This window comes from Echinops telfairi, unplaced genomic scaffold, assembly GCF_000313985.2.
Source record: "Echinops telfairi isolate 266 unplaced genomic scaffold, ASM31398v2 ScPeMD7_7458;HRSCAF=8496, whole genome shotgun sequence".
Lineage (NCBI taxonomy): Eukaryota > Metazoa > Chordata > Mammalia > Afrosoricida > Tenrecidae > Echinops > Echinops telfairi.
In genome coordinates, this window is record NW_022111358.1 from 31,932,806 (window position 1) to 31,956,920 (window position 24,115).

A 24,115-nucleotide genomic window follows, 5' to 3' on the forward strand; every position below is an offset into this window, starting at 1 on the left:
AGCCAGTCAGCTTCCATGCAGACCCAGAGCCCGGGAAACCCCAGGCGACAGTGCTAGGAGTAGGGACAGACTCCTTAGAAGTGAGGGGGCGGGGGCATCAGAAGCCAGGTGATTTCCCTGCACGCAGGGTTGACGTGTGTGTGTGTGTGTGTGTGTGTGTGTGTGTGTGTGGCAGTGTGGGTAGCTCCTCCCCAGAGCAGCTACCTGGCAGTGTGGTGGGCTGCTGAGGGGAAGGCAGGGACGGAGGGTGGGTGTGAGCTGTTCCCGGCTCCTGGCCGCAGATGCAACAGAGGGCCGGGCGCAGGCTCACAATGGAGGCCGTTTCCTAGACAGCTTGCCCTCTCCCACCCCTGGACTCCATTGATGGAGGCCCACGACCCCATCCATCCAGGTGATGGGACCATCTTGATGCTAGGACTCACATTTCCCCTTCAGACTAGGGACAGGATCTGTCTCCTGCCTCTGGCGCAGGCTCCCACCAGACACAAGCCTCCCCCGGTGAGTAGGGGCTCCCTCCCTAGTGCTTGAACCTGTGGTGCCTCCTTGAGGAAAGGGGTTGTATCCCCCTCTGTTGAAGGGGGGCTGCTTCGGGGCAGCCATCGTTCTTTCCCTCCTCTCGGTGCAGCTGCGCTGGGCTGGAGAGAAACTGACTCGGTGGGTGGGTGGCTACGGAGCCCTGCAGCCTGCTGCCCAGTCCGTCCGTCTGAGCCCAGGGAAGCTATCAGCTCACTCACCTTCACGGACCCCAGGGGGCCAGACTATGGCACCGGGTTAATCAGCTGGAGCCCTCGCTCTCTCTTCTCTTCGTTCCATTCAGGAACCACTCCAGCCCCTCCCTGCAGCCTCTAACCCGGAGCCCAGCTTTTTAATTGCTTTTTCCCGATCTGCTGTGCTGCCCACTCCCCTTGTCTCCCTGCCTGACTGCATCCCTCTGGGAAAAGGGGGAGAGGGGAGGCAAGAGGCGGGGCCAGATGTGGCCCTGGAGGGAGGCGAGGGCTGGCAGGCGGCCTGTTATTTCCATTCCACGGTTCTCCAAATGGCCAGGGCTAGCCAAGGAGCAGGGCAGGGTGGGGACCAGCGGAGGGAGCTCATGAGGTGAACTGGGAGTCACAGCCAGGTCTATTGCCCACCCTCCACCCCTGGGGCTCTGATTCTGCACACACACACACACACACACACACACACACAGCCTCTGTTCTAAGCCCTGGCTTGGGGTCCCTTTTGACAACAAAACAAAACATGTAGGAGGGGAAGTCGCCAGCCATATCTGGCTGGGAAGCGGGAGGGGTCTAGGAGGTGGGGCTGTCAAAGAAGTGCCCCGTCCACCTCATGAAGTGCCCTGAGGCCCAAGCCAGTGGCTGGGTGTGGGCAGGGGAGACTGAGGGGGGTTTCCTAGACCCTCTCACCTAGACCGCTGCCAACACTGTGGGGATTTGGGCTTGCACGCAGGTGGCAGGGGCAGAAGCCACCCCGCACACCCTGCATGCTGGGGCCATGTCTTGTTCTGTGTTCTCAGCGCCTGGCCCTGAGCTTAAGCGGCCTTGGAGACATCGTGGGTGGCACCAGGCACTCCAAGGAAGAGATGAGGCTGTCTGCTGCCGTAAAGCTTTGAAGTCACAGAAACATCCAGGGGCAGTTCTGCCTTGTCTAACTGGGTTGCTAGCGAGAGCCATGGAGTTTCCTTTTGTTGTTTGGCCCTGAGCCTCATGCTGTGAACCGGCAGGATGCACCCAGGGTGAGAGACTGAGGCACAAAAGGAGGTGGGTGCAAAGGGCTTGGAAAGAGACCTATGCTTGTGGCCCAAGAGCCATTACCTGCTACTGCTGAGTAGCCACGATGACCCTCCACGTCCCTTCTCATGCCGGCATCTGCCAGGCTGCTCTCCCACCCACGGGACAAAGGCTAGGACAAGGCTGGGAGGGAGCCTTGGGCAGGCTGGGCCCACAGTGGACGGGAGCCATCGATCGCTCAGGCCTCTCAGACGAGTCACCTTATGTAACAACAATCTCAGTGCCCAGCCACCCACGGGTGTCAGTGAGCCAGTTCCTCATGAAGCTCTGCACAGCCAGGCTGCCTCCCAGCGAGCAGGGCACCGTGTAGCAGGCATGTCCCGCTGGGCCCGGGGATGGAGGGCACAGTCCATCGGCAGTCTCTGCTCATTCAGTGGGTCACCAGGCACATATTCGGCCCCACAGAGCCCCAATGTTTGCCAGGGCAAAGCATCCTGGCCAGGGGTGACCTCTCCCTCGCTCGGTGGCCCCTACACCCACTGCCTTGCCCCATGCCTGCTGCCTCTGCTCTCCCAGGGGAGTTGGGATGATCAAATGAGGTCATGTATGTGAGGGCCCCGGGAAAGGGGGGGAGCAGGCTTCCAAGGGAAGCCCAGCATGTGGCAGGGCCTCCTGAGGTCAGGGCCATGGTGGGGTGCTGGAGCTGCTCCCGCGGGAGAACTCATTAAGACTAATTAATTGGAGAGGCGGGAAGAGGGCTGGGGAAAGGCATGAGGTCTGCTCAGGGCAGTGGCTTGGTGTGGCACAGGGCCAGGTCCCCCCAGTCACACTGCTGAACTTTGGGTTGGCCAGGCTGGGGGACCCCCTTTGAATTTGTTTCCTTGCCTCAACCTCAAAGGGCTGGGGAGTTTCCTGCGGGGCCAGGCAGCTGGATGCCTTTCTCTACTGCTCCCCTAACGACTGGGAGGGGGTGCTGCTCCCCCAGAACAGTTAAGTCTCATTTGAAATTAGTGTTATTTACACACTACTCACAACGTGCTAAATACCATTAGCGTGTTTGTTTTCAGAAGCAAGGTAAACACAGCCCCTGTAATTTTGTTGACATGATTAATTCATTCATTCAGCCAACCATGTCTTCATGGAGGTCGGGGAGACTTGTGTGGGGCAGAGGGCCCTGGGCGCAGGCTGTAGCCACTGGTTCCATCTCAGATCTGGGACCACCAGAAACTCTCTCCTCGTGGCAGCTAGACTCCTAGCAATGCCCGTCACTGCCCCCAAGGGCGCAGAGGTAGAACAGGCCTCATGCATGCATCCCAGCCTCATGACCACCGAGGGCCCCAGAGGTTGGTTCTCTGAGACATCTGAGTCACCGTTCAGGGATCAGGTTTGGGGTGGGGATGGGCGATGGCTGCAGGAAGAGGCAGGGTCGGAATAATTTCTAAACACAAAAAGGAGCTTCCTAAAGTTCTTGAGGAATGGAAAGGCCTTGTGATCCCACCAGGTGTACAGAGAACAACCTCATGCCGAGGATGGAGACTGTTTATTAATCATTACAATCATAAAAAACTCCCATCTTTAATTGTGTATATAGATGTATATAGATGTATATATGTGTGCATTTGTATAAAGGCCTGGTGATCAGCTTCCGTAAGATTACAGTCAAGAAACCCCCCTGGAGTGCAGTTCTACTCTGGGACCCGCCACACAGGACCCGCCACGCGGGGTTGCCAGGAGGGGAAACTGACCGACAGCAACAGGTTTTATACATATCTGCGCACGTACACACACACATGCATGCGCACACACCCAGACTGCAATAAAAGAACAGAAAGCAATAAACCCAAGTGTTAGTTAGCAAGTTATAACTAGGTGTTAGCATTAAGGCGAGGTTTTCTTTGTACGTGGAATGTCTATCATGGGATAAACGATAAAAGCAATCACGCCATCTTCAGATGGAAATCACCTCATGACCACCATGGGCGTCATTACCAGGACTGTGGCCTGGGCTGGGGGCTGAAGAGCCTCCCCTTTCTGAAACAGGGAAGAGCCCGGCTGGGACTCCCCCACTCCCCCCAGCCTCATCCCTCCTCCAAACTCACTGCCATCTACTTATTCCAACTCATAGCGCCCCAAGGACAGGGTAGAGCTGCCTCAGGGGTGTGAGGCGCTTCATGGGAGTAGACAGTCTCGTCGCTCCCCCGAAGTGCAGCCAGTGGATTCCAACAGCTAACCTTGTGGTTAGCAGCTCAAGGGGTGCCCCACTGTGTATGCCCCCAGGGCTCCTGAGGCAGGAGACACACAAACAGCACAGAGAGGGTGGGGAAAGATGGCAGTGCTCTCTAACATAGCAACACATCGACACTTGCCATTGAGCACACACACACACACACACACACACACACACACACACACACACCGTGGCTGAGTACAGAGTACTAGAGGGCAGTAGCAGGCTGAGTGGTGGGAGGATGGCGACGAAGGAGCTGGTTGCTGCATCAATCGCTGCAGGCCAGGACTGAAACTGGGATCTGGACTGGGTGCAGGCAGTTCCAGGAACCCAGTGGGGCAGCTGGCGGAGGAGCTGGTGGGTGTAGACACTTTGGCGATGCAGGTTCCCTAGCCCTTTGGTCACCAGAGCTGCGGGGACTCAAGGGGTGCTCTGTAGGCCAGTTGGGTGGCGCGAGGGCAGAGAAGAAGAAGAGTGAGGCTTTGTCCTTCCGCCCCTCTTCATCTCCCACTCTCTCTTCAGGGATGCTCCGACACTCAGAAAGACTTCAGGCTCCTCCGGGCAAGGTCTTGACCCACCTTGTCCTCCCTAATTCCTATTTTCATCTCCCACCCTGCGCCCAGTCCCTCCCTGTCCCCACGGCCGTCACCTGGGATTGCTGGGGTCCCCGCTGGCCTCTTTAGGGTGCTGCTGGGGAGGCGGGCAATGCGACTACGACGGGCGCGGGTCACTCCCAGGGAGCGGGAGACTGAGGAGCTGTGGGAGGGGCAGGAAGGGTCAAGGCTGCCTCTTGACTGGGGTGGGGGTGGGGGGGCAGGGCGAGGCGCTGAGCTGGAGAGCAGGGGGAGGCTGAAGTCCTGGAAGAGGTTTGTGGGGCTTGGGACCCAGGCAAGAAGTCACCGGATGAACAGGGCACCCTGAATGTCCCCCTGGTGGGTCCAGGGCCTGTGGTCCTTCACTTGCGGAGGAAATAAGGACCCCCCCACCAAAGAACTGGCCACCGCCCTGCTCCCAGACCTCGTTAACCTATGGTGGGGCCCTTGCTCCCCGCAGCTCCCAAGCTTTACCTCCCTGTGCAGCTCTTCCTGCAGGCGGATGCTCCGGGGAGGGAAGAGGTCGGCTTGGGACCCTTGGTGGTGAACAGGAAGACGGGCCCACTGTGGGAGGAGGGAACCAGAGGATGGCATTGGCCCCAACTTAGCGCGGCGGCGGGGCTGGACAAGATGACCTCGGAGGCGTCTTCCGACTTAGGAGGAGCCCCCACTGGCCAGGGCTGACAACTGAGCGACAGGCCTGTTCTGGGAGCACATCCAGCTGTCAGTTTCTGGTGCATCCCAGGAGCTGGAGGTCAAGCCGCTTCACCTTCCACCTGCCCGGCTGGGAGCGCATCTCGTTACTGAGGTGGTTCAGGGAAGGGGTGGGAAACGAGGGCCAGAGCTCGTCTTCTCACTGAGACACCTCGGACACAAGCAGTGTCAGAGGGAACCGGGATTTCCCAGGGGGGCCCAGAACTCGAACGCAACCACAGAGGGCTAGTTAGTGCCACGGTCCCCTGTGCATCCCACTGAGAGGGCGACTCACCTGGGGACAAAGGGCTGCCCCAGCCTCTTCAGCTCCTGGGGGACATTGTCCCAGCCGTGACATTCAGAGACACCTCGCTGGGAGGGGGGATCCTCTGAGAGATCAAAGGTGGTGTTGAGGTCCCTCACGGGCAGGGCCAGCGGGGTGGAGCAGTTCTGCAAGGCGGAAGGGCCCAAGGGCACCCGGCTTTTAATGACTGTGGCTGGGCAGAAGCGGGGGGACCGGCTGGGAGAGGGGGTCCTTCCCCGCGGCGGGGTGCAGGGCCCAAGTGCAGGCGGGGCCTCAGGCAGAGAGCCCCTCTCCAGGCAGGGCAGGAAAGACTGGCGCTGGCGTTTGGCCCCCAGCTTTAGGACTGGGAGGCTGTCTGGCTCCGAAGGGCTCTGTTTCCTCCTCCTCCTCTTCCTCGAGGGCAGCTGGCATGACTGGACTGGGGTGCAGTCAAGCCCTGGGGGGACCCCCAGAAGGGGCACCAGGCCACTCAGTTGCTTTGCCATGGTCCGGGTCACAGGGCCGCAGTATCCTGCAGACTCTAAGGACAGAGGAGGATGCTGAGGGGACCAGGGCTGGCCAGCGGGGAGGAGGACTTGTCAGATATCAACAGGGAGCCACAGGACACAAGGAGGAGCCACGAATCCTCAGGCTCCCCATATGTCTCGGTTCCCACGGGACCCGTCTCCTACCCCTGCCCCCAGCACCAAGGCCCCAACCGAGCCTTGGAAAAGCACCCATAGGCAGGAGCAGGGAAGTGGGGAGCCTCACTTGATTCTGAACACAGCTCCGGTGCCAAAGGCGCCCCTGTGGCCAGGCCAGGAGTCCCAGAAGCCTCCACCCCGGCCTCAGTTGTCTCCTCTTGCACCAGCTGCCGCAGGGCTTCAAATTCTGCCACCATGTCCGGGGTCAGGAGGTTGGCGGCCTGGAGCAGGGTGTACTGCCGCTGGGCCAGGCACAGCACCTTCAGGGCTAGCCTGCAGTGGAAGGGCGGATCTCCAGTTGGGGGAGAAGCTCCCAGCCTGGGCTCCTGCTCCTCATATCCTGGCCAAAGGCCCAGGCCGGCAGAGCCTTCGCCCACTAAGCATGCCACACAGCACAGCCAGTGATGGGGAAATGGTGACAGGTCTGAAATAAAAGGCCTGACTTCCCTCTCAGCTCCGCCACTTGCTAGTGGTGTGAATGTGACTACGGCCACTCACCTGAGGGCCGATGCAAAGTCGCCGTTAGGAGTCTAGGTTCAAGCCTGACTGCCTGGTTCAAAGCCTGGCTCGGGCAGTCTCCAGCTCCGTGATTTGGGATGCACATGCGTGTGTGTGATAAATGCGCCTACCTCATAGGGTTGTGGGAACATGGCACACGTGACTTTCTCGACCCCGTGTTTTAAACAGTGCCTAGCATGGAGCAGAGGAGCCTGATGGCACAGTGGTTGCACCGTGGGCTGCGATCTGCCGTGTGTCGGGCAGGGAGTGTGTCATGAGCGACCCCGTCGGGTCTTCTTGGCTGTCACCTTTATGAGAGCAGCTCTTGCCAGGCCTTTCTTCCACAGTGCCATGGGGTGGGGTCCAACTGCCAACTCACCACCCAGGCTCCTTAGCACGATCCCAAAACACCAAACCAAACTCAACCGTCACCAGGTCGACTCTGCCCCATGGTGACTCTAAAGGACAGGGTAGAACAGCCCCTGTGGGTTTCCCCGAGAGGAATGCTTAATGGGAGGAGAAGCGTCATCTTTCTCCCTCAGAGCGGCGGGGTGGTTTCAAACCGCTGACCTCGAGGTCAGCAGCCCAATGTGTCACCACTAAGCCGCCAGGGTTCCCCTCTGAGCACCATGAGGTTAGTTCATTCCTATTTTTTATGACATGGGAGTACGTGCATCTCCTTTGTTAGAATGAGAGGAGATTCGTGGAGAAAGGCTATGCTTGTCTTGATTCAGAGATGCTCGCACGTGCTTGCAGTCCGTGCCCATGTTGAGGAGTAGGATCCAGGAGATGTAGGTATGAATTTGCACCTTTTCACAGGCACTACAGGGCTATTTAAAGAGCCCTAGGGGTGCAGGGGTTATGCTGCAAGCTGAAAGGATGCACCCTCTCCCACCCACCCCTACTCCTAGGAGAAAGGTGGAGGGATCTACTTCTATGGTTTATCACAGCCGTGGACAGCCAACTGAGCCGTCCTGCGGTGTTGGTCTCAGGTCGCTTTGGGTCAGAAGCAACTTGATGGCCAATGAATTTGGGCTTTGGTTTGGGGAGCTTTTTAAAGGCAATTAGGAGGTCATCTGATAATTGATGTTGTAAATTTAGGTTCTAATAAAGCAAATTTCCTTCCTGGAAGGCACACCTATGAGAAAAGAATAAACCCAATTATCTCGGTGGGGATTATTCATGGCGAATAGCGCGTCCTCCGGTAGCTGCCCGGACTTTTCCGAAGCCCCTCCTTGGGCCTCAGTGTGCGCTCCGAGAACGTAAACTCATTTTACAGAACAGCCTCCGGTCTTTCTTAGGAGGGCAGGAAATGAATTAAAAAGGACACAAAGAAACAAGCTCATTCCACAGCCACCTGAGCCACACAGGATAAGCAAGGTTGGGCTCCTGAGCATCTGTGACCTGGCGTCAGGTGGCCCTGGGCCTGACCCTGACCTTGCTGCAGGACTCTGGGCAAATGCTCAATATGACCAATGGGGAGCTGATTTTAACTGGAGTCTTCAGATTTGCTGTCAAATCAACTGTCAGAGTGCACTGCAGATGGAGCGGCTCTGTCCCGTCTGTCCTCCGAATGAGATTTCAGCATAGAATTCACTAGCTGAAAGGACTTGGAGGGTAAGGAAAATTCTGACAGACCACTGAACTGAAAAAGCTAAGCTCTCTGCAGTGCCCTGGTGGTCTTAAGAGTCCAAATTCAAAAGCCCAACAGAAAGCTGATCTAGAATGTTCTGATGACCCCTGGTGACCATTTGGCTTCTGTTCCCTTTGGGTGCTCCAGCCCCAAAAGGTGGGGAGAAGAAGGCTACGACCCATGTCACCGCCTGGGCTGATGCAGCGGTTAGAGGGCACAAGACCACCCCGAGGCCAAGCAGAAATGGAGACCCTGGTGTCCTGTCTCCTCACCACAGGGGACTCCAAGCAGAGACCCTGAGACATGGGTGGGCACTGAGGGGATGCCCCGCCAGAGCGCCCGGTCTCTCCAGGGCCCCAGGAGCGGCAGCAGGCATCCAATAATGAGCTGATTATTCAGGCTGTGGCATTTTTTGCTGAGTCAGGAACAGACACTCCCCAACAAGAAACAAAATTAAACAGGCCCTTCTGTCTGGAAGCTTTAAATACACTGCCTAGCGTGAAGTGTGCTTGGGAGGGGGGCGGGGGAGCGGGGTCAGCAGTGGCACAGCCAAGTGGCAGGGGATTTATGTACCAGTGGCCAGGAAAACAAACACCAGCCACCGCTCTCCATTAGAGCCCAGAAAGGGTGGCCCCAGGGCCGCTGCCCTTTGGCTGTGGGCAGTATTATAGCCACAGTCGGCCTGTTAATGGAGACAGGTGACAACGCTCTGGCTCGGGAAGGCTCACCTCTCTGGGCTGCTCTCCCCTGGCTGAGGAGGGGCAAGCTTGGCCCGCCTGGGGCTGGAGAGCAGAGCGCCAGCCCCAGCACGCCTGCCCTGACTGGGTGCTTGCCGCCTCCCTGGCCCGAGGAGTGAGTGGCAGTGACTGGTGAGGTGTAAGCAGAGGAGGTGACAGGACCAAGACAGCAGATGACGCAGGGAGACTCGAACCAGAGCTTCTGGGACGCCTGCCACTCCCACCCAAGAGGCCGCAGGAGCCTTGTCATCTCCCTCCTTGGTCCCAGACTAGAGCAAGAAGGCACCTACTGCTTGAAATGGTCCCCGCCCAGGCCTGGCGGGGGTTGTCGATGCAGGCCAGGGGAGTCGGGGAGTGGGCTTCGGAGGCTGTGCTCTGGCACCCAGCTTGGAACCTGAAGAGAAAGGAGACATCACAGGACAAGCCCTCCCCACCCTTATCTTGCCGTCTGCACGATGGCACCACATGCTGCCCGCTCCTGTGCGACGGCACGGTCACACGCCGATCTGCTGCTGTGACCCACAGGGTGCTTCTGGGCTGAGTTTTGCAAGTAGACCGCCAGGCCTTTCTTCCGAGTCCATCTCGGTCGGGATGCCCTGCTGAAAACTCGCTCGGCATCCTGACAATGTGCCAGCAGCATCCACTGACTGACTGATGGGAGGCAGCTGCCGGAGGCACACTGGCTGGGACTTGAACCCCAGCCTTCTACATAGAAGGCAAGTGTTTTAACCACTGAGCCACCAATGCCCTTCCTTGACTTACACTTTACTAGTCTAGCTCCCAAGAGGGTTCCCGGGAAGGGCTTTCTTCTTCCCAGCCTTCTCCCGCGCCCTTCCTGCTCCCTAGCCAGTAACACCCGGTATGGGCCCCTCGCTTCCAGACACACAAGGATCTGACCTAAGGGTTCCCTTCCTGCACAGGCCCTGAAGGCCTCCGAGAGATGAAGCCGGAAGACAGCCAGGTAGGAAACCTGGGGCTGAAGGGACTCGGAATGGGCGGAACATTGCTCTCAGCCTTCCAAAGGCCCAGGCCTCATGCCCCCCCACAGTCCTACCTTCTTGGCTGGGTCTTCATCCTGGGCCTCTGGGGGCTGCTTCTGGTCTCGGGGCATCCCTTCCTCGGTCCTCCGGACCCTGGGCAGGGCTTCCATGCTCTCCTCCTGAAGGGCTCCGGACCCTGGCTGGAGCTCTGGGATGGAGGGCTGGCTGGGAAGGTGGGGTGGGGCGGGGCAGCCGGGAAGGCTACAGGGAGAGGAACGAGAGAGGCAGGCTGTGGGGGTAGATGGAGAAAGCAGGCGGGGGAAGGCACCCCAGGGGCACAGAACCTACAGGAGAGGGAGCTTGGGTGTTGGGTGGGTGTTAGCAGGGTGGGAGGGAGGGGGGCTGTGTTTCTGGTTAAGGCCACAGTGACATCAACCCCTCCCTTCCCCCTTCTCTTAGATGACAGGTACTGCTTAGGTGGCCTGGGCTGGGGTGTCACCTCCCTGCACACAGGGCTGAGTACACTCTGGCTGACTACGCTGGGCACTGGGTGAGAACCCTTGACCTTTGGTGTGGGACCAGAGGCAAGGCATCCTAGCCCTCCGGAGAAGCCAGAGACGGGGTGGGGGGCAGGGCTGGCCAGCTGAAGGCTGCGAGCAGGAGAGAGCAGTCGAACTCACTGTGCTTGGGGCAGGGCCAGTTTGGGGGATGTCGGGAGCTCCTGTTGGGGGGCCCGAGCTCCTGCCTCATACATTTGGAGCTTCTCCCTCAGAGTAGCCACCTGGAACGGAAGCAGCGCAGCCCCTCAGAGCCCAAGGTGAGGTGGGAGGGAGGAAAGGGAGGGCGCGGAGCTCCCTGTGGGCACTCACCTCGGCCTGCAGCTGCTGGCAGATGGTGGCATACTGGCTGATGTGGCAGTCCAGGCTCACCACATTGCTCTTGAGCTGGAACAAGGGCCGGGGAAAGAGGTGTGAGTTTAGTCAAAGCCGCCTCCATCGACTGGTTCCAAACGCCAGGCTCTGTCCTTGGCACCTTAATCACCTTGCCGGGCTCCCCTTCACGGCAGGGAAGACAAAGGCCGAGCTGCTTTTGAACCCCAGAGCCCTGACTGCCTGATGGACAATTCCCGCCTTTGGGCTTTCCCTAGCCGTTCCAGAAGCTCCTGCGGCCCCTCGGGGGAGGCCATGCAGCTGTAGCCCATACTTCACGGAGGGGCACTAACCAAAACCAAACTCACTGCCACCGAGTGGATGCCGACTCACGGCGACCCCATAGGGCAGGGTGGGACCGCCCCTGTGGGTGTCCGAGACTGTCACTCTATATGGGAGTGCACAGCCCCATCTTTCTCCAGAGGAGCTGATGGTGGTTTCGAACTGCGACCTGGCAGATGGCAGCCAGAGCATACCCACCATGCCATCAGGGGTCCTCATGGAAGGGGACGAGGGTGGTTTTATCAGGGAATTTCCTGAGGAGGAGGCCAGCAAGCCTCTTCCTGATGCCTCAGGAAATTCGTGGCCCAGGGATCTGAGGAAGCTGGTGGGACCCTGCCCTCTCCTCCCACCTCAGGGGGCTGCTCTGGGCCCAGCTGCCACACACCGAGAGCCTGATCTCCTTGGCCCGGTCGGCGTACTTGAGGGTGTTGTACGTGTCCTCGTAGGTCAGACTGGAGGGGCTGGCGGCAGCGATCATCACCGTGCGGCAGTTGCCCCCGATGGAGTCTTTGAGCAGGCGGGTCAGCTTGCTGTCCCGGTAGGGCACATGAGACTTTCGGCCCTGTGGGGCAGCAGACTGGTGTGGGGTCAGGTTGCTGGGCTAGAGACCACAGGCTGAGCCCCAGAGCTGTTGGCCCAGGGCTGGAGGGAGACCCTCTACTGGGGGTGGGGTCCAGGCCCTCCGCTGGGGGGACCAACTGCACCTTTGCGTCGGCCAGGGCATTGAGGACGTTGATGAGTGCCAGCAGAGAGCGGTTGATGTTGGCGCCTTCCCGCAGCCGCTCCCCCTTTGCGTGGGTGCTGGACGCTCGCTCGGAGCCGGCCAGGTCGATCAGACTCATCTTGGCCACCTGCAGGGCCTGGGTCAGCCCTGTAACCCGGTCCTGCTGCTTCACGAAGATCTGGCAGCAGAGGGCGGGGCTGAGGGGGCCGCTGGAGCCTCCCAAGGCCCTGCCCCCAGGCTCTGACCCTCATGCCACTCACCTGGAAGATGGCGTGGGAGCGGGAGGACGTCGCGTTGGCGTCAGTGGGGTGTTGTGTGCGGTTCCGGTTCCCCCTCGTCAGCATCTCTAGCAGCTGTTCGGCGGAGGTTGGCTACAAAGGAGAAGCCCAGGGTGGGGGCTGAGGTCTTCCCCCACCAGGACCTTGCCCCTACCAGGAAGGGCTGCTCCTCAGAACCAAAGTCACCCCACCCCCACCCCCGCCCACAGAACCCGGGACTGGCCTTTCCAAACTACCTTGGGAGGGAACCCCAGGGGACCCCGGAGTCCAAACACACACCTGGTGGAAGGAGAGGCCCGGCACCACCACCCCCTTGTCGGGATCCTCGCGGATGGCAAGGGGCCCCTTGGGCTCCAGGAGGTCGTGGATCTGCTCGTTGTACACCTGAGAAGAAGGACGCAAGGGGGTGGTCTGAGGGAGGGCTCCAGGATACCACTCCCTGGAGGTCAGTGTGGGGCTGAGTGCTGGGCCAGACTGGTGTTAGCACCACCCTCTCCCAGGGGCAGTCAGTGAACTAGAAAAGACAGGGCAGGTGGAGTTCTCCTGCAGCCTGGCACTGAGCTGCCTCTATGTCCCCCTGGCCTCTCGTTGGCCCCCACCCCTCCTCTCCTTTACGCCACTAGTACTCTCCTCGGGTGGCTATGATGGGGGTAGGGGGGAGGTGAGGGGGGGAGAGGGGAAGGGGGGCCTAGAACAGCCCTACCTCCTGGTAGCTGATGAGCACCTCGAAACGCTTCTCCTCCTGGCGTGCCTCCAGGCGCCTGTACAGCTCCATGGTGGTCAGGTACATGATGCCGGGGTCGCCCTCGTGGCCCAGCATGGTGTGTGTCTTCCCGGCCCCAGTGGCGCCGTAGGCGAACACTGGGAAGGACAGTTGGAGGAGGGTGGTGGCGAGGGACCAGACTCGTCTTCTCTAGGGTCTTCCCTCATTGGTTGCCACCTGCTCGGCCCTTCCTTGCTCCCCCAGCCCTCTCCCATGGCCTCTGAGTCCACCCTGCCACGGCATCTGGCCACTTGTATCCCCCCGCGTTTGAGCCCCTGCAGGTCTGAGGGCTCCACGCGCCTGTCCTGGTCTTCGACGGGTCTGTGGCTGCTCGGGTAGAGGGCTGCCCGTGGCTGGTGGGGACTTAGCTCTACAGGGAAGCCGTCTGCAGTGGAGGTCAGCTTGCTCTGCTGAAGGCTCACCCATCTCTCCTGACCTCAGCTGCTAGCCCCCCTCTTGCTGATGGGATTCTGGGATTAGTGGCGTCTGCTGCTCTAGCCTGAGTGCCCCAGGGCAGGAACCCTGCCTGTTTGGTCAGCTGTTTGTCCTCGCTGCCTGGCACAGTGTAGAAGAATGGATGGGAACCAGCCAGGAAAGAAGGGGCGGAGACCTCCTCCCAGCTGAAGGGGGAGGTGGTCACCAGCCGTCTTAGAACAAAGTAGGCAAGTTGGGTCACCAAGTAGGGAAGCCGCTGCCGGCTCTTCCTCCTCCCTTCCCGTTCTCACCGGAGCAGTTGTAACCCTGGAGGAAGCTGTCCAGGAGGCTGTGGGTGGTCCCCTGGAACACGTCCTGTTGGGTGGCCTCCTCACCAAAGACCCGGTCAAAGACAAACTTCAGGTCTTTGCCCTTCTTCCTGGGGCCATCGTGGGAGCTGCCCCACTTCACGCCAGGGAAGCCCCCATCAGGCTCTTCAGGGTCGAACACCAGCACCCGGTCATCTACCACCTGAACCACACGCCGCCGCTGACTCTCCAGCTCCCGAGGGGTGGGCGGTCGGACGCGCACCACAACCTGCACCACGCTGTCCTCCACTGCCATCACCGTGACCGACACCTGGGCAGAGACACGGTGGAGATGCGGACCCCAGGCCTGACCAGGTGCCCCCCTCCGCGCAGCCTTCCAGGGCCTCCTGGCCAGCCCGCCCCCACACATGATCTCAGTTTTAGACCGCAGGAGAAACAGTACACTGGGGAGGCCTGGCTGGAATCAGAAAACCCACGTCCACCACCCATCACAGCCCTTGGGCAGACGGCTCCGGCTTTGCAGGTAAAGGTGAGGAGAGCAGCCCCCAAGCCACGTGAGCTCTGCCAAGCAACAGCAGACGCGCTTCTCTCGGGTTCCCGACAGCAACTGGATAGGACAGTACAGCCTCTTGTCCTTCATGATATCCCTCCCGGTTTATCCGAAACTTAAGTGATCCTGACTCCGAAGTGTAATTGATTTTTCCCATTTTTATTTTGAATTGTACTCTTGTTCGTACATTCTTGCTGTAAAAATTACAAACCGTAAACATGAAGTGAGAATCTCCCTAATTGCCCACCATCCCCGGAAGCTGTTGCTCTTGGTAGTCTCGCGACTCTCTTCCCAGGCCTCCCTCCATACACTTTGCTGTTGTTAGCTGCCCCCCAGTCGGCTCAGGGTGGACCTCGCGTGACAGCCTGAGTCACCGCCCGGCCCTGGGCCATCTTCACATCGCTGGCATGCCGTGGCCTGTTGCTATGGCCACTGGCTGCTCTGAGTGCTCCCCAACCTGGGGCTCATCTCCAGCACTTACTCTGTTGCAGTCAGTGTTCCTAGGGCTTTCATTGGCTAGTTGTCATCCGCTGCCTTGCCCTCTAGTCCTACTAGTTCTGCTGACCACTGACCACCACAGTGACCCCAGTGGTCACTGAAACAGTGACAGCACGGCACCCCACTTCAGGGCGGGATAAAAACCAGACCCCTGCTCCGGAGTCGATGCTGTCTCATAGTGACCCTGTAGTTCAGAGTAAAACTGCCCCTGTGAGCTGCGGAGACTAACGTTTAAAAAATCATTTTACTGGGGGCTCTCATAACATTCCATACATCAATTGTATCAAGCATATTTGTACATAGGTTGCCATTCGCATTTCCAAAACATTTTCTTTCTGTTTGAGCCCTTGGTATCAGCTCCGCGTTTTTCCCCCTCGCTCCTGCACCCTTTCACCCTCGTGAATCCTTGATCAGTTATATATGATTATTATTTCCTATCTTACTTTAAAAAGTAAATATATATATTTATATCAGTTATATATGATTATCATATATAATATATGATTATCATATGATTATCATATAAATATATATTTATATAAGTTATATGTGATTATTATTTCCTATCTTACTTTAAAAAGTAAATATATATATTTATATATATACTTTAAAGTATATAAATATATATATACTTTAAAAAGTAAATATATAGGCTGGTCCGAAGGTAGTGAGATCTCACAACGATTGCTTACAGTCAATTACTGGTCGACCTATTTGTCTACCCCCCCTCACTGCTGCACTTGACTAGTCTTAAAAAAAAAAAAAAAGAAAAAAAAAAGTAAATATATATATTTAATATATTTAAATTGTAAGACGACAGTGAACACAGCATTTGGTGTTTCAACGTTTATCATGGGTACACCATTTCAGCAATGCCAGTTCCATTGATCATACAGGGCAATTTAAATGTTCTCATGTAGCCACTGGCTTTCAGGTGTTATTGTTAATACCTCCTATATCCAACAATGCTGCAGAAGCATTCTTTCCATAGTCCAAAGCACATGTGCACTCTGGTCAATCTAAGGGACATCACCAAGAAGTGGACCTGCAATGTCATAAAGGAGGAACATTCTCATTTTAGAAGAGACAGCCAAATTACTCTTCTTTCTGAATGGGTGTACTTTCATTAGCACCACGACTCACAGCCTGTTTCTCTACATCCTTACCAAAACACGGGGCCAGAGCAGTTTCTGGCCAATCTGGTGGTCGTTCATTGTTGTCTTCTTTTGAATTTCCCTAGGTACTAGCAAGGGCGAGCATTTGCATTTCTTTTTCTCTGAACTGTACCTCGTATTTTATTTTACTCTTTTCTTTTATTTGCTAGGCTGATTGTTCTTTTGTGAGAAATTTCTAAGAGCTTTGGACATTATTTAACATCTATATCACAAATATCTTTTCCCAATTTATCATTTGTCAGTTGGCTTTGCCTAGATCTTTGCCTTACACAATGTTTATATGCCTAAAGAGGCAATTATGTCCATCTTTTCTTTTAGGGTTTTAGGATTTTTCTTTGTTAAAAAGGTCTGTCTCTTCAATGCCTAGGTGGACCACAGTTTCTTAGAGTTTTTTCTATGACTTGGTGGGTTTTTTATTTTAAATATAAAAATGTTAAGCTCTCTGGAATTGTTTTAACATGAAGTAAGATGGGTATGTAAGTTTATTTTCTCCCAGACAGAAAGGCAGTGGTGTCAGCACCACTTAATAAATATCCTTTCTCGCTTGACAAAAACCACTTTTGTCATATTCATATTATCATATTTTCTGAAGTCTATTACTGAGCTTTCTTTAATGTTCTGCTCCTTTGCTTAGTTTCTTTTCCCCTCCTCTGTTTTTCATGCCAACACTAAGGAGTCATAGTGGTGCTGTCTTGTAGGTATTAGGCTGCAAACTGCAAGGTCAGAGGTTCAAACCCAACAAGTACCCTGTGGGGCAAAGATGAGGCTGTCTTCTCCAGCAAAAATTTACAAAGCCTCGGGGACCTTTTAGAGGGTCGCTCTGAGTCGGAGTCGATTGGATGGCAGAGAGTTTGGCTTGGTGGGTGCCAACACCACACTGTTCCCGTGAGGTTACTTTATACTATGCTTTATAGCTAGTAAGTAAACACTCCCTTCACTAGTCTTTTTCATAATTTTCTTAGCTATTTTCAGGCATTATTATTCTATATGACTTTAAGAAAAAAAAAAGATCATTTCCTCCTTGCCCCTTTCCCCTCTCTATCACCACCAGAAAATACCCGGTTGGGATTCTAAGTGGAATCACATTAAATTTATATGTTTATTTTATGATATTTAATCTTCTCATGCAAGACCATGGTTACTGTCTTTCTATTTGTTCAGATTTTTTTATGCCCCTCAATGAGATTTTATAATTTTCTATATCTTCAGATAGGGTCTATAATTGTCCCGTTAATATAATTCCCAAGTATTTTATGGATTTAATTGCTCTTATGAATGGAACCTCTTCCTTCATTTCCATTTCCAGCTGGTAATTGCTAGGACAGAGAAACACGATTGGTTTTTATATACTCATCACATCCACCACCCTCTCGAATGCTCTTATTAATTCTGATTCTTTTTATTGGCGCCTATTGGGTATTTTATGTATATAATTATGTCCAAAAAGTTTTATATGTATTTTTTACCTTTTATTTTCTATATTTATACCAAACATTGCATTTCTTATCTTATTGCATTCCCTAGAACTTCCCAAATAATGTTAAAACTAATACTGATGATAATGGCTATCATTGCCTTATTCCTAATTTAATGGTAAGGATTTTAGTACTTCCTTATTTAGAAATTAGTTTTTGGACAGATAGTCTTTATCACAGTAATTTCTTCTATTTCTCTTGTACTTAAAGTTGCTATTAGGAATGTCTCAAATTTTATCTAATGTTTTTCAGCAACTCTTGATGTGCTTATGTTTTTTCCTCCCTTAACTTGTTGATATGGTAAGTTATTTGCTATTATTTCTGATATCAAACCAGCCATGCATTCCTGGAAAAAAATCCTACCCTCGCCATGTGGCATTTTCTACTTTGAAATGTCAGTCTGTTCCATTATGGCTTTTCTGTTCTTACTTAAGAAGATACGCCTTCCAAAAGGCACAGAAGGGCTTTTCTTATATTGTCACATAATCCTCTCTTTTTTTGCCAGTGGTGTGAGGTGGTTTCTAAATATATTCTTTCCAAATGGTCAGCAATCATTTCATGATCATTTATTGATTATCTGGCATTTCTCCATTCACTTGAAACACTGTATTTACCATAACTAAATTCTCATGAATTTGCCTTGGACTTTTCATCCTGTTCTATTGATGTGTCTAATATTTTTCTAGAACCTCATGGATGCAGTTACTAGGGTTAAAAAAATATTAACTCAAAAGACTAACACAATATTTGACTGCTCTGTGATTTAATAAACAATTTGCAAAGAGGAACCCACTTCTGGAGACTGAGAAAGGCACAGAGACTTAAATAATGTTTGCTTCATGAAGACACGTTTCCATGATGATGGAGTGAGTGGTTATGGAGCTCAAAAATCACTGCCATCGAGTCAGGTCCAACTGACAGTGACCCTATGAGACAGAGTAGCACTGTCTCTGTGGGTTTTCAAGACTATACCTATTTACGGGAGTAGGAAGCGGCTGGTGGTTTCGAACAACATGAGACCTCTTATTGAGAATCTGGAGAAGAAGCTCAGAATCTGTTTCGTAAGTCACAAGGTAGTGGTTTTGAGACTGCCCATTGAACAGGAAAGGAAAGTTGATCAGCAGCTTTAGTTGAGAGACAAACACAGGCTAGCAAAGCTACTGTCAAAAACAATGGCGAGATAGGAAATTCTAGGTCTGTGGTTGAGAAAAGCCTCTTGACACGAAAGTAAAATATTTATTTTTAATAAAGGTTTTATTCCATAATGTCTTCCCTTCTGATCATAGTTCAATTAGAATCTTTAATCACCATGTTTGTATAATATACTAATGTGTTGTGATTTTTCTTAGCTATTCTTGGGCATCTTATATGTGGTTCTTAGAACCAGATTCTAAGACTGTATGAAACATTCTAAGATTGCAATGGAGTTATTTTTAATTTATAAATTAATTTGAGGAGAACTGGCATCTTTACAATATCAGACTTTCCCATCTAGGAACATTGTATCTATTTCCATTCTTAGAATATGCAGTAAACGTCTCCCACTTTTCTCCCATGGGTAAAACTTGATGGTCCTGATTTTACAGGTCTTTGTGAACCGACACAGTTTACAGTGACATCTTCTCATCCATTTCGGCCAGTATAAAGGGAAACTGCTGATTTCTGTATGCTGCCCTGGCATCTTGGCCACACTGCTGAACTCTTTCGCTAGTTCTAATAGCTTCTCATTGATTGGCTTAGATTTTTCAATTAAGTGATACTATGTAGCTTGCAAAGAATGACTGCTACTTCCCATTTTCAGGTCTGGTACATTTACTTCAAGGAGCCCTGTGGCACAGTGGTATATGTTGCGCTGCTAACAGCAAGGTGAGCAGTTCCAAACCAGCAGGCGCTCCTCGGGAGAAAGGTGAGGCTTTTTACTCCCATGGAGAGTTACCGTCTGGGAAGCCCACAGGAGCAGCTTGAGTTCCACCCTGTGCTACAGGCTCGCTCTGCGTTGGGATGGCCTTGATGGCAGTGAGTTGAGTTACTATATCGAATCCCACCCCATCGTCACCACTAAGAATGCCGGCCTGGCTGGTGTGTCTCACTTTTTTTGGCGTTTACTGAGATAAAGGAGTATTTTTCCTTTAATCTATCCATGTAGAGGGCAGAGGCAGACATGAAGAAATTTCCTAATGTTGCCCATTTACGCTGAGAGCTCTCCCCAGGGTTTTTCAAATTCTCCTCTGGGCTAGCTTCCCAAGGGTAAGGATGGACTTTTGAAATGCTGAAGTCACAGCCACCCTGGCAAAGCTCCGCCCAAATCTAGGGACCTGCACACAGGTATAGGGAACAGAGACGTTCCTGAGGAAGGGAACAGAGGAATGCTTTCCCAGTACAGACAATGACCAAGGTCATTCAACCAGGAAAAATGGGGTTTCTACTAATACTCTAGCAAGCACATGCTTTCCTTGGGGAACGAGGCAGAATTAAGCAGACAAAGTGTCCGTCTGCTCGCCTCCAAACTTCTTGGCTTGTTCCCCCAAACAAAACCCAGGACAGATATCTACCAGCAGTAGCCCTTTCCCATGGGTCTCAGTCTCTTCCTGTCCCGGCAAGCCGACTGCCATACAAATGAACATCGCTACCAAATGTTCACTCTCTCAGTATCTCAGGGACCGGTCCAAGCCCCTCCTCTGACAGCCAGACCCCCACGAGTCTGTCTTGTTTGTCAGGCCTCAAGGGGTGTCCACCTCTGACCCCTCTATTAGCAGAAAACATTGGCAGGTTGCCAACTTGGGCAGGTGTTGGCTTTCGCAGGTTTCCCGTATCCCCTTTGCGGTGCCATAGTCAGGAGATGCTCTTGTTAAACTCATCTCGCCACTGGCCTGAGGTCCCTAAGCTAGCGGCTCCAGCACCGCCTGACTGCAGAGCCTGCTACGATGACCTCATGACCTCGTCACCATCCGTGCACTTGCATGACGATCATAACCATTCACATAGCTTTGAACACGTCCATAGAGATGGACTCCAGGGGCTTTTCCAGTTCCCAGCTCCCCATGGGGGCGGGGGGAGGGAAGACAGTCCGGCTCCCCGCTAGGAGCTCCGGAGCAGCCTCCCATTCTAAGCAGGAAATTAAAAAGGGCAGTGGCAACGAGTGCACATAACCTTTACCATTCCCTCCTCCTGCCGCCCAAGGCCAGACGAGGCTGTTTGCCTAATGAGATGTTTTCCTTCTTCCTGAGACAGTGGGAGGGGCGGGGGCAGGGAGGGAGGTGACATCTGTGCAGCCAGGACGCCCGGGTCCCGGTCTCTGCTCTGAGTCTGACGGCTGGGGGTCTTCCCGGGAGCCACACCACATCCACGTCATGTCAGCTCTGCTCTTGGAGCCAGAGAACAGTGAGCGATCCGCTGCCGCCCCAGGGGCACGGGGAGATTAATGAGAGAACGTTTGTCACGTTTGCTTTGATCCTCCGTTGGGAAGAGCATTTCTGCCCAAAGTACAAGGGAGATGATTCTTTAATAAGATCTTCGGGGTTCTGAGCCAGCTGCAGTCACGTGCTCTTCCTAACGCAGGCAGCTCATTAAAACCCAGAGGCCAGTGCTAGGGCCGAGCTGAGACAGGGAAGCCAAACTCGGTTGTTTTCAGGTGGCCTCCTTTGCCCAGCCCAGAAGGGGCAGGTCAAGGCAGCCCCAGCTCCTTAGACGCTTCTGGAGAATTTGAGGGATTCTCCCTGTAGCCCAGCGGTTCTCAACCTGTGAGTCGCAACCCCTTTGAGGGTTGAACGACCCTTTCACAAGGTTGCCCGATTCATATAACAGTAGCAAAATGACAGTTCTGAAGTAGCAACGAAAATAACTTTATGGTGGGGGGGGGTCACCACAACATGAGGACTTGTATGAAAGGGTCGCAGCATTAGGAAGGTTAAGAACCACGGGGGTAGACGTTGGGAGCTGGGGGAGGCGGGAAGAACCTTAACTTCAGGATAGTGTTCTGTATCTACAGTCACCTCCAGAGCCCCCTTCACTGTTCCTCCAAACCTTCCCTCACTAGTGACGTTTGTCCGTAAACTCCATGAGAGCAGGGCCCTCTTCTGTCCCAGTTAGTGGGTCCCAGGTTCCTGGGCATCATGACGTCTAGCACGCAGTAGACATCATCTGAATGACTAACACCAACGGGGGAGCAGACGCTAAGCACAAAAGTCTAATAATAAATAATCATTATTATTATTCAGCTGACAGGTACGCTTACTATGGGTCAGGCTCTGTGCTAAGTATTTAACAAGTGATATCATTTCATTTTCACAAGAAAGGGATGGGTGACACTGATACAATTGTTACATCCCTACTTCACAAGGAAACCAAGATAAATGTCACACAGAAGGAGACAGCCAGGGTAGAACTTGACCTTGGCCCACCTATGCCCAGAGGCACTGCCCTTTATCACGAGGTTATTCTGCCCGAAGGAGCCCTGGTGGCATCATGGTTACTCATCCAGCTGCTACCTGCAAGGTCAGCAGTTCAAAACTATCCGCTGCTCCTCAGGAGAAAGACAGGGCTTTCTACTCTCATAGAGTCAGTCTCAGGGCTCAAATCGAAAGTAAATGTTTAGAAAATTATCATGGTAACGTTGGAACAAATGTTTGATGTATGGAGTGTTATAAGAGCTGTAAGAACCCCCAATAAAATGATTTTTTAAACGTTAGTCTCCGCAGCTCACAGGGGCAGTTTTATTCTGAACTACAGGGTCACTATGAGACAGCATCGACTCCAGAGCAGGGGGTCTGGTTTTTATTCCGCCCTGAAGTGGGGTCTTCCTAGGATCTACAGAGGAGCAACATCACAGGACCACCTTAGGACCAGAGTCCCCTGACAGCATTCTCTCTGTGGAGTTAGGCAGGAAGTCCAGTACCAACAGGGTCACCCATGGAGGATCAGTTTCAGCAAAGCTTCCAGACTGAGACAGACTAGGAAGAAAGGCCTAATCTGGCCAGTGAAAACCCAAGTGATCCCAACAGACTACTGTCCTGGGCAGTGCTGGACGACGAGTCCCCTGGGTTGAAAGGAACTCAAAATACACGCATTCCAGCAGTGGACTCAGCATAGCAGTGAATGTGAACACGGTGGGTGACTGGATGCAGCACAGGACAATGCTTGGTTCTGTGGTACATGGGGCCCTCGCGAGTCGGGGCGGACTCGACAGCAACTCACTGTTGCTGATGTGTAAAAATAACAACTGATTAGGGGTGTGTGTGCGCCTTTTATTGTGGTTTGGGTGAAAGTCGACAGAGTAAATTAATTTCCCATTCAAAAATCCATACGCATTTTGTTTTATGGCATTAGTTGCAAACCCATTGAGGTAACAATCCTCTTCTCACTTCTTCTCTGGGTTCCCAGCTTCCTTTCACCCACCTGTGCTGCCCCTTCCTGCTTTCTCACCTTTGTTTTCAGGCAAAAGCTGCCTTTTGGTTTCACGTGGCTGAGAGTTCTGCAGTTTGCCCCTCATAAGTAAGGTGACCAGACGTCCCGATTATTGGAGTTTTAAAAGAGTCCCAATTTTTGGAAAGAATGCACAAGCTAGGGAACGGTCTAGTTGGTCCATATAGACCAAATTTTTAATCAAGAACCCCACCACCACCAGTCAATGGTGTCCCGCTTTAAATCTGGTCACCTTACTCATGACTGTAAATAATCATGAGTGTTAATGCTCACTTTCTGGGCCTGTTTATTGATTGGCTGAAAGGTCATATCCGGGAGTAGGTTCAGTCCAAAACTGAAAAGTGCCCAAGGGCCATAGTCTCGCGGGTTCCATTAGTCCAGGCGTCCTCAAACTACGGCCCGCCGAGGACATTTATCTAGCCCACTGGGTGTTTTTGCTCCGTTTGGTTTTTTTACTTCAAAATAAGATATGTGCAGTGTGCATAGGAATTTGTTCATAGTTTTGTAACCTACAGTCCAGCCCTCCAATGGTCTGAGGGACAGTGAACTGGCCCTCTGTTTAAAAAGTTTGAGGACCCCTAGGTTAGTCTCTACCCAGACTAGTAAGTCTGGTCTTTTCTGTGACAGTTACTTCAGAGCTACAATTTTCTCCCATTCCGCCCAAGACCTTCCATTGTGATCCTGATCAGAGTGGTGGACGTGGTGGCTAGGAACCATCTGTTTATTTTGGTCTCAGGTGGGTACAGAATGCGTTTTAGTCCTTTAGGCTAATGGCTTTTGATTTTCTTTATTCTTCCTTGCTTTGGGCAGGGAGAAACCAATAGTCGCAGTTTAGATGGCTGTTCACAAGCTTCTAAGACCCTACTCCCTATTCAACGAGGCAAGAGAGATTGTCTTTGGGGGCTATGTTTTACCAGTTGGTCAAGATGTCCCAAGACTATGCTCCTGAGTCTTCAAACCCAGTGACTCAGTTCTTCAGAGTGCTTGGTTATGGCCAAGTTGACATGACTTCACCCTCTGTATGCTCTACCAGAGCCTGAATATGTTTGCAGCCTACATAAATATGCATGGAGAAATATCTTCTGGCAAAAACTATATACAATTGTGGCGCACTCCCATATGCCACCCTACACCTATTCAACTTAGATACTAACCTATGTATCTACTTGGAAATTATGGTTTGTGTTCACCGTCGTTGC

At 53.3% G+C, this 24,115-nt stretch overlaps 1 protein-coding gene across 1 annotated transcript; it reads right to left on the reverse strand.

Annotated features, from left to right (window-relative positions):
* Positions 1–3,854: 3,854 nt before the first annotated feature.
* On the reverse strand, positions 3,855–14,092 carry KIF18B (kinesin family member 18B). Its single transcript, XM_013005813.2, has 15 exons — positions 13,780–14,092; positions 12,995–13,152; positions 12,571–12,675; positions 12,274–12,384; positions 11,994–12,191; positions 11,675–11,851; positions 10,948–11,022; positions 10,759–10,859; positions 10,153–10,339; positions 9,389–9,492; positions 6,298–6,503; positions 5,539–6,067; positions 5,025–5,114; positions 4,607–4,713; positions 3,855–4,389 (listed from the first exon to the last, which is right to left on the reverse strand). Exons 1-15 carry the CDS (start codon positions 14,090–14,092, stop codon positions 4,226–4,228), a joined length of 2,625 nt encoding a protein of 874 aa, XP_012861267.1. The 3' UTR covers positions 3,855–4,225.
* Between the last annotated feature and the right edge of the window lie 10,023 nt (positions 14,093–24,115).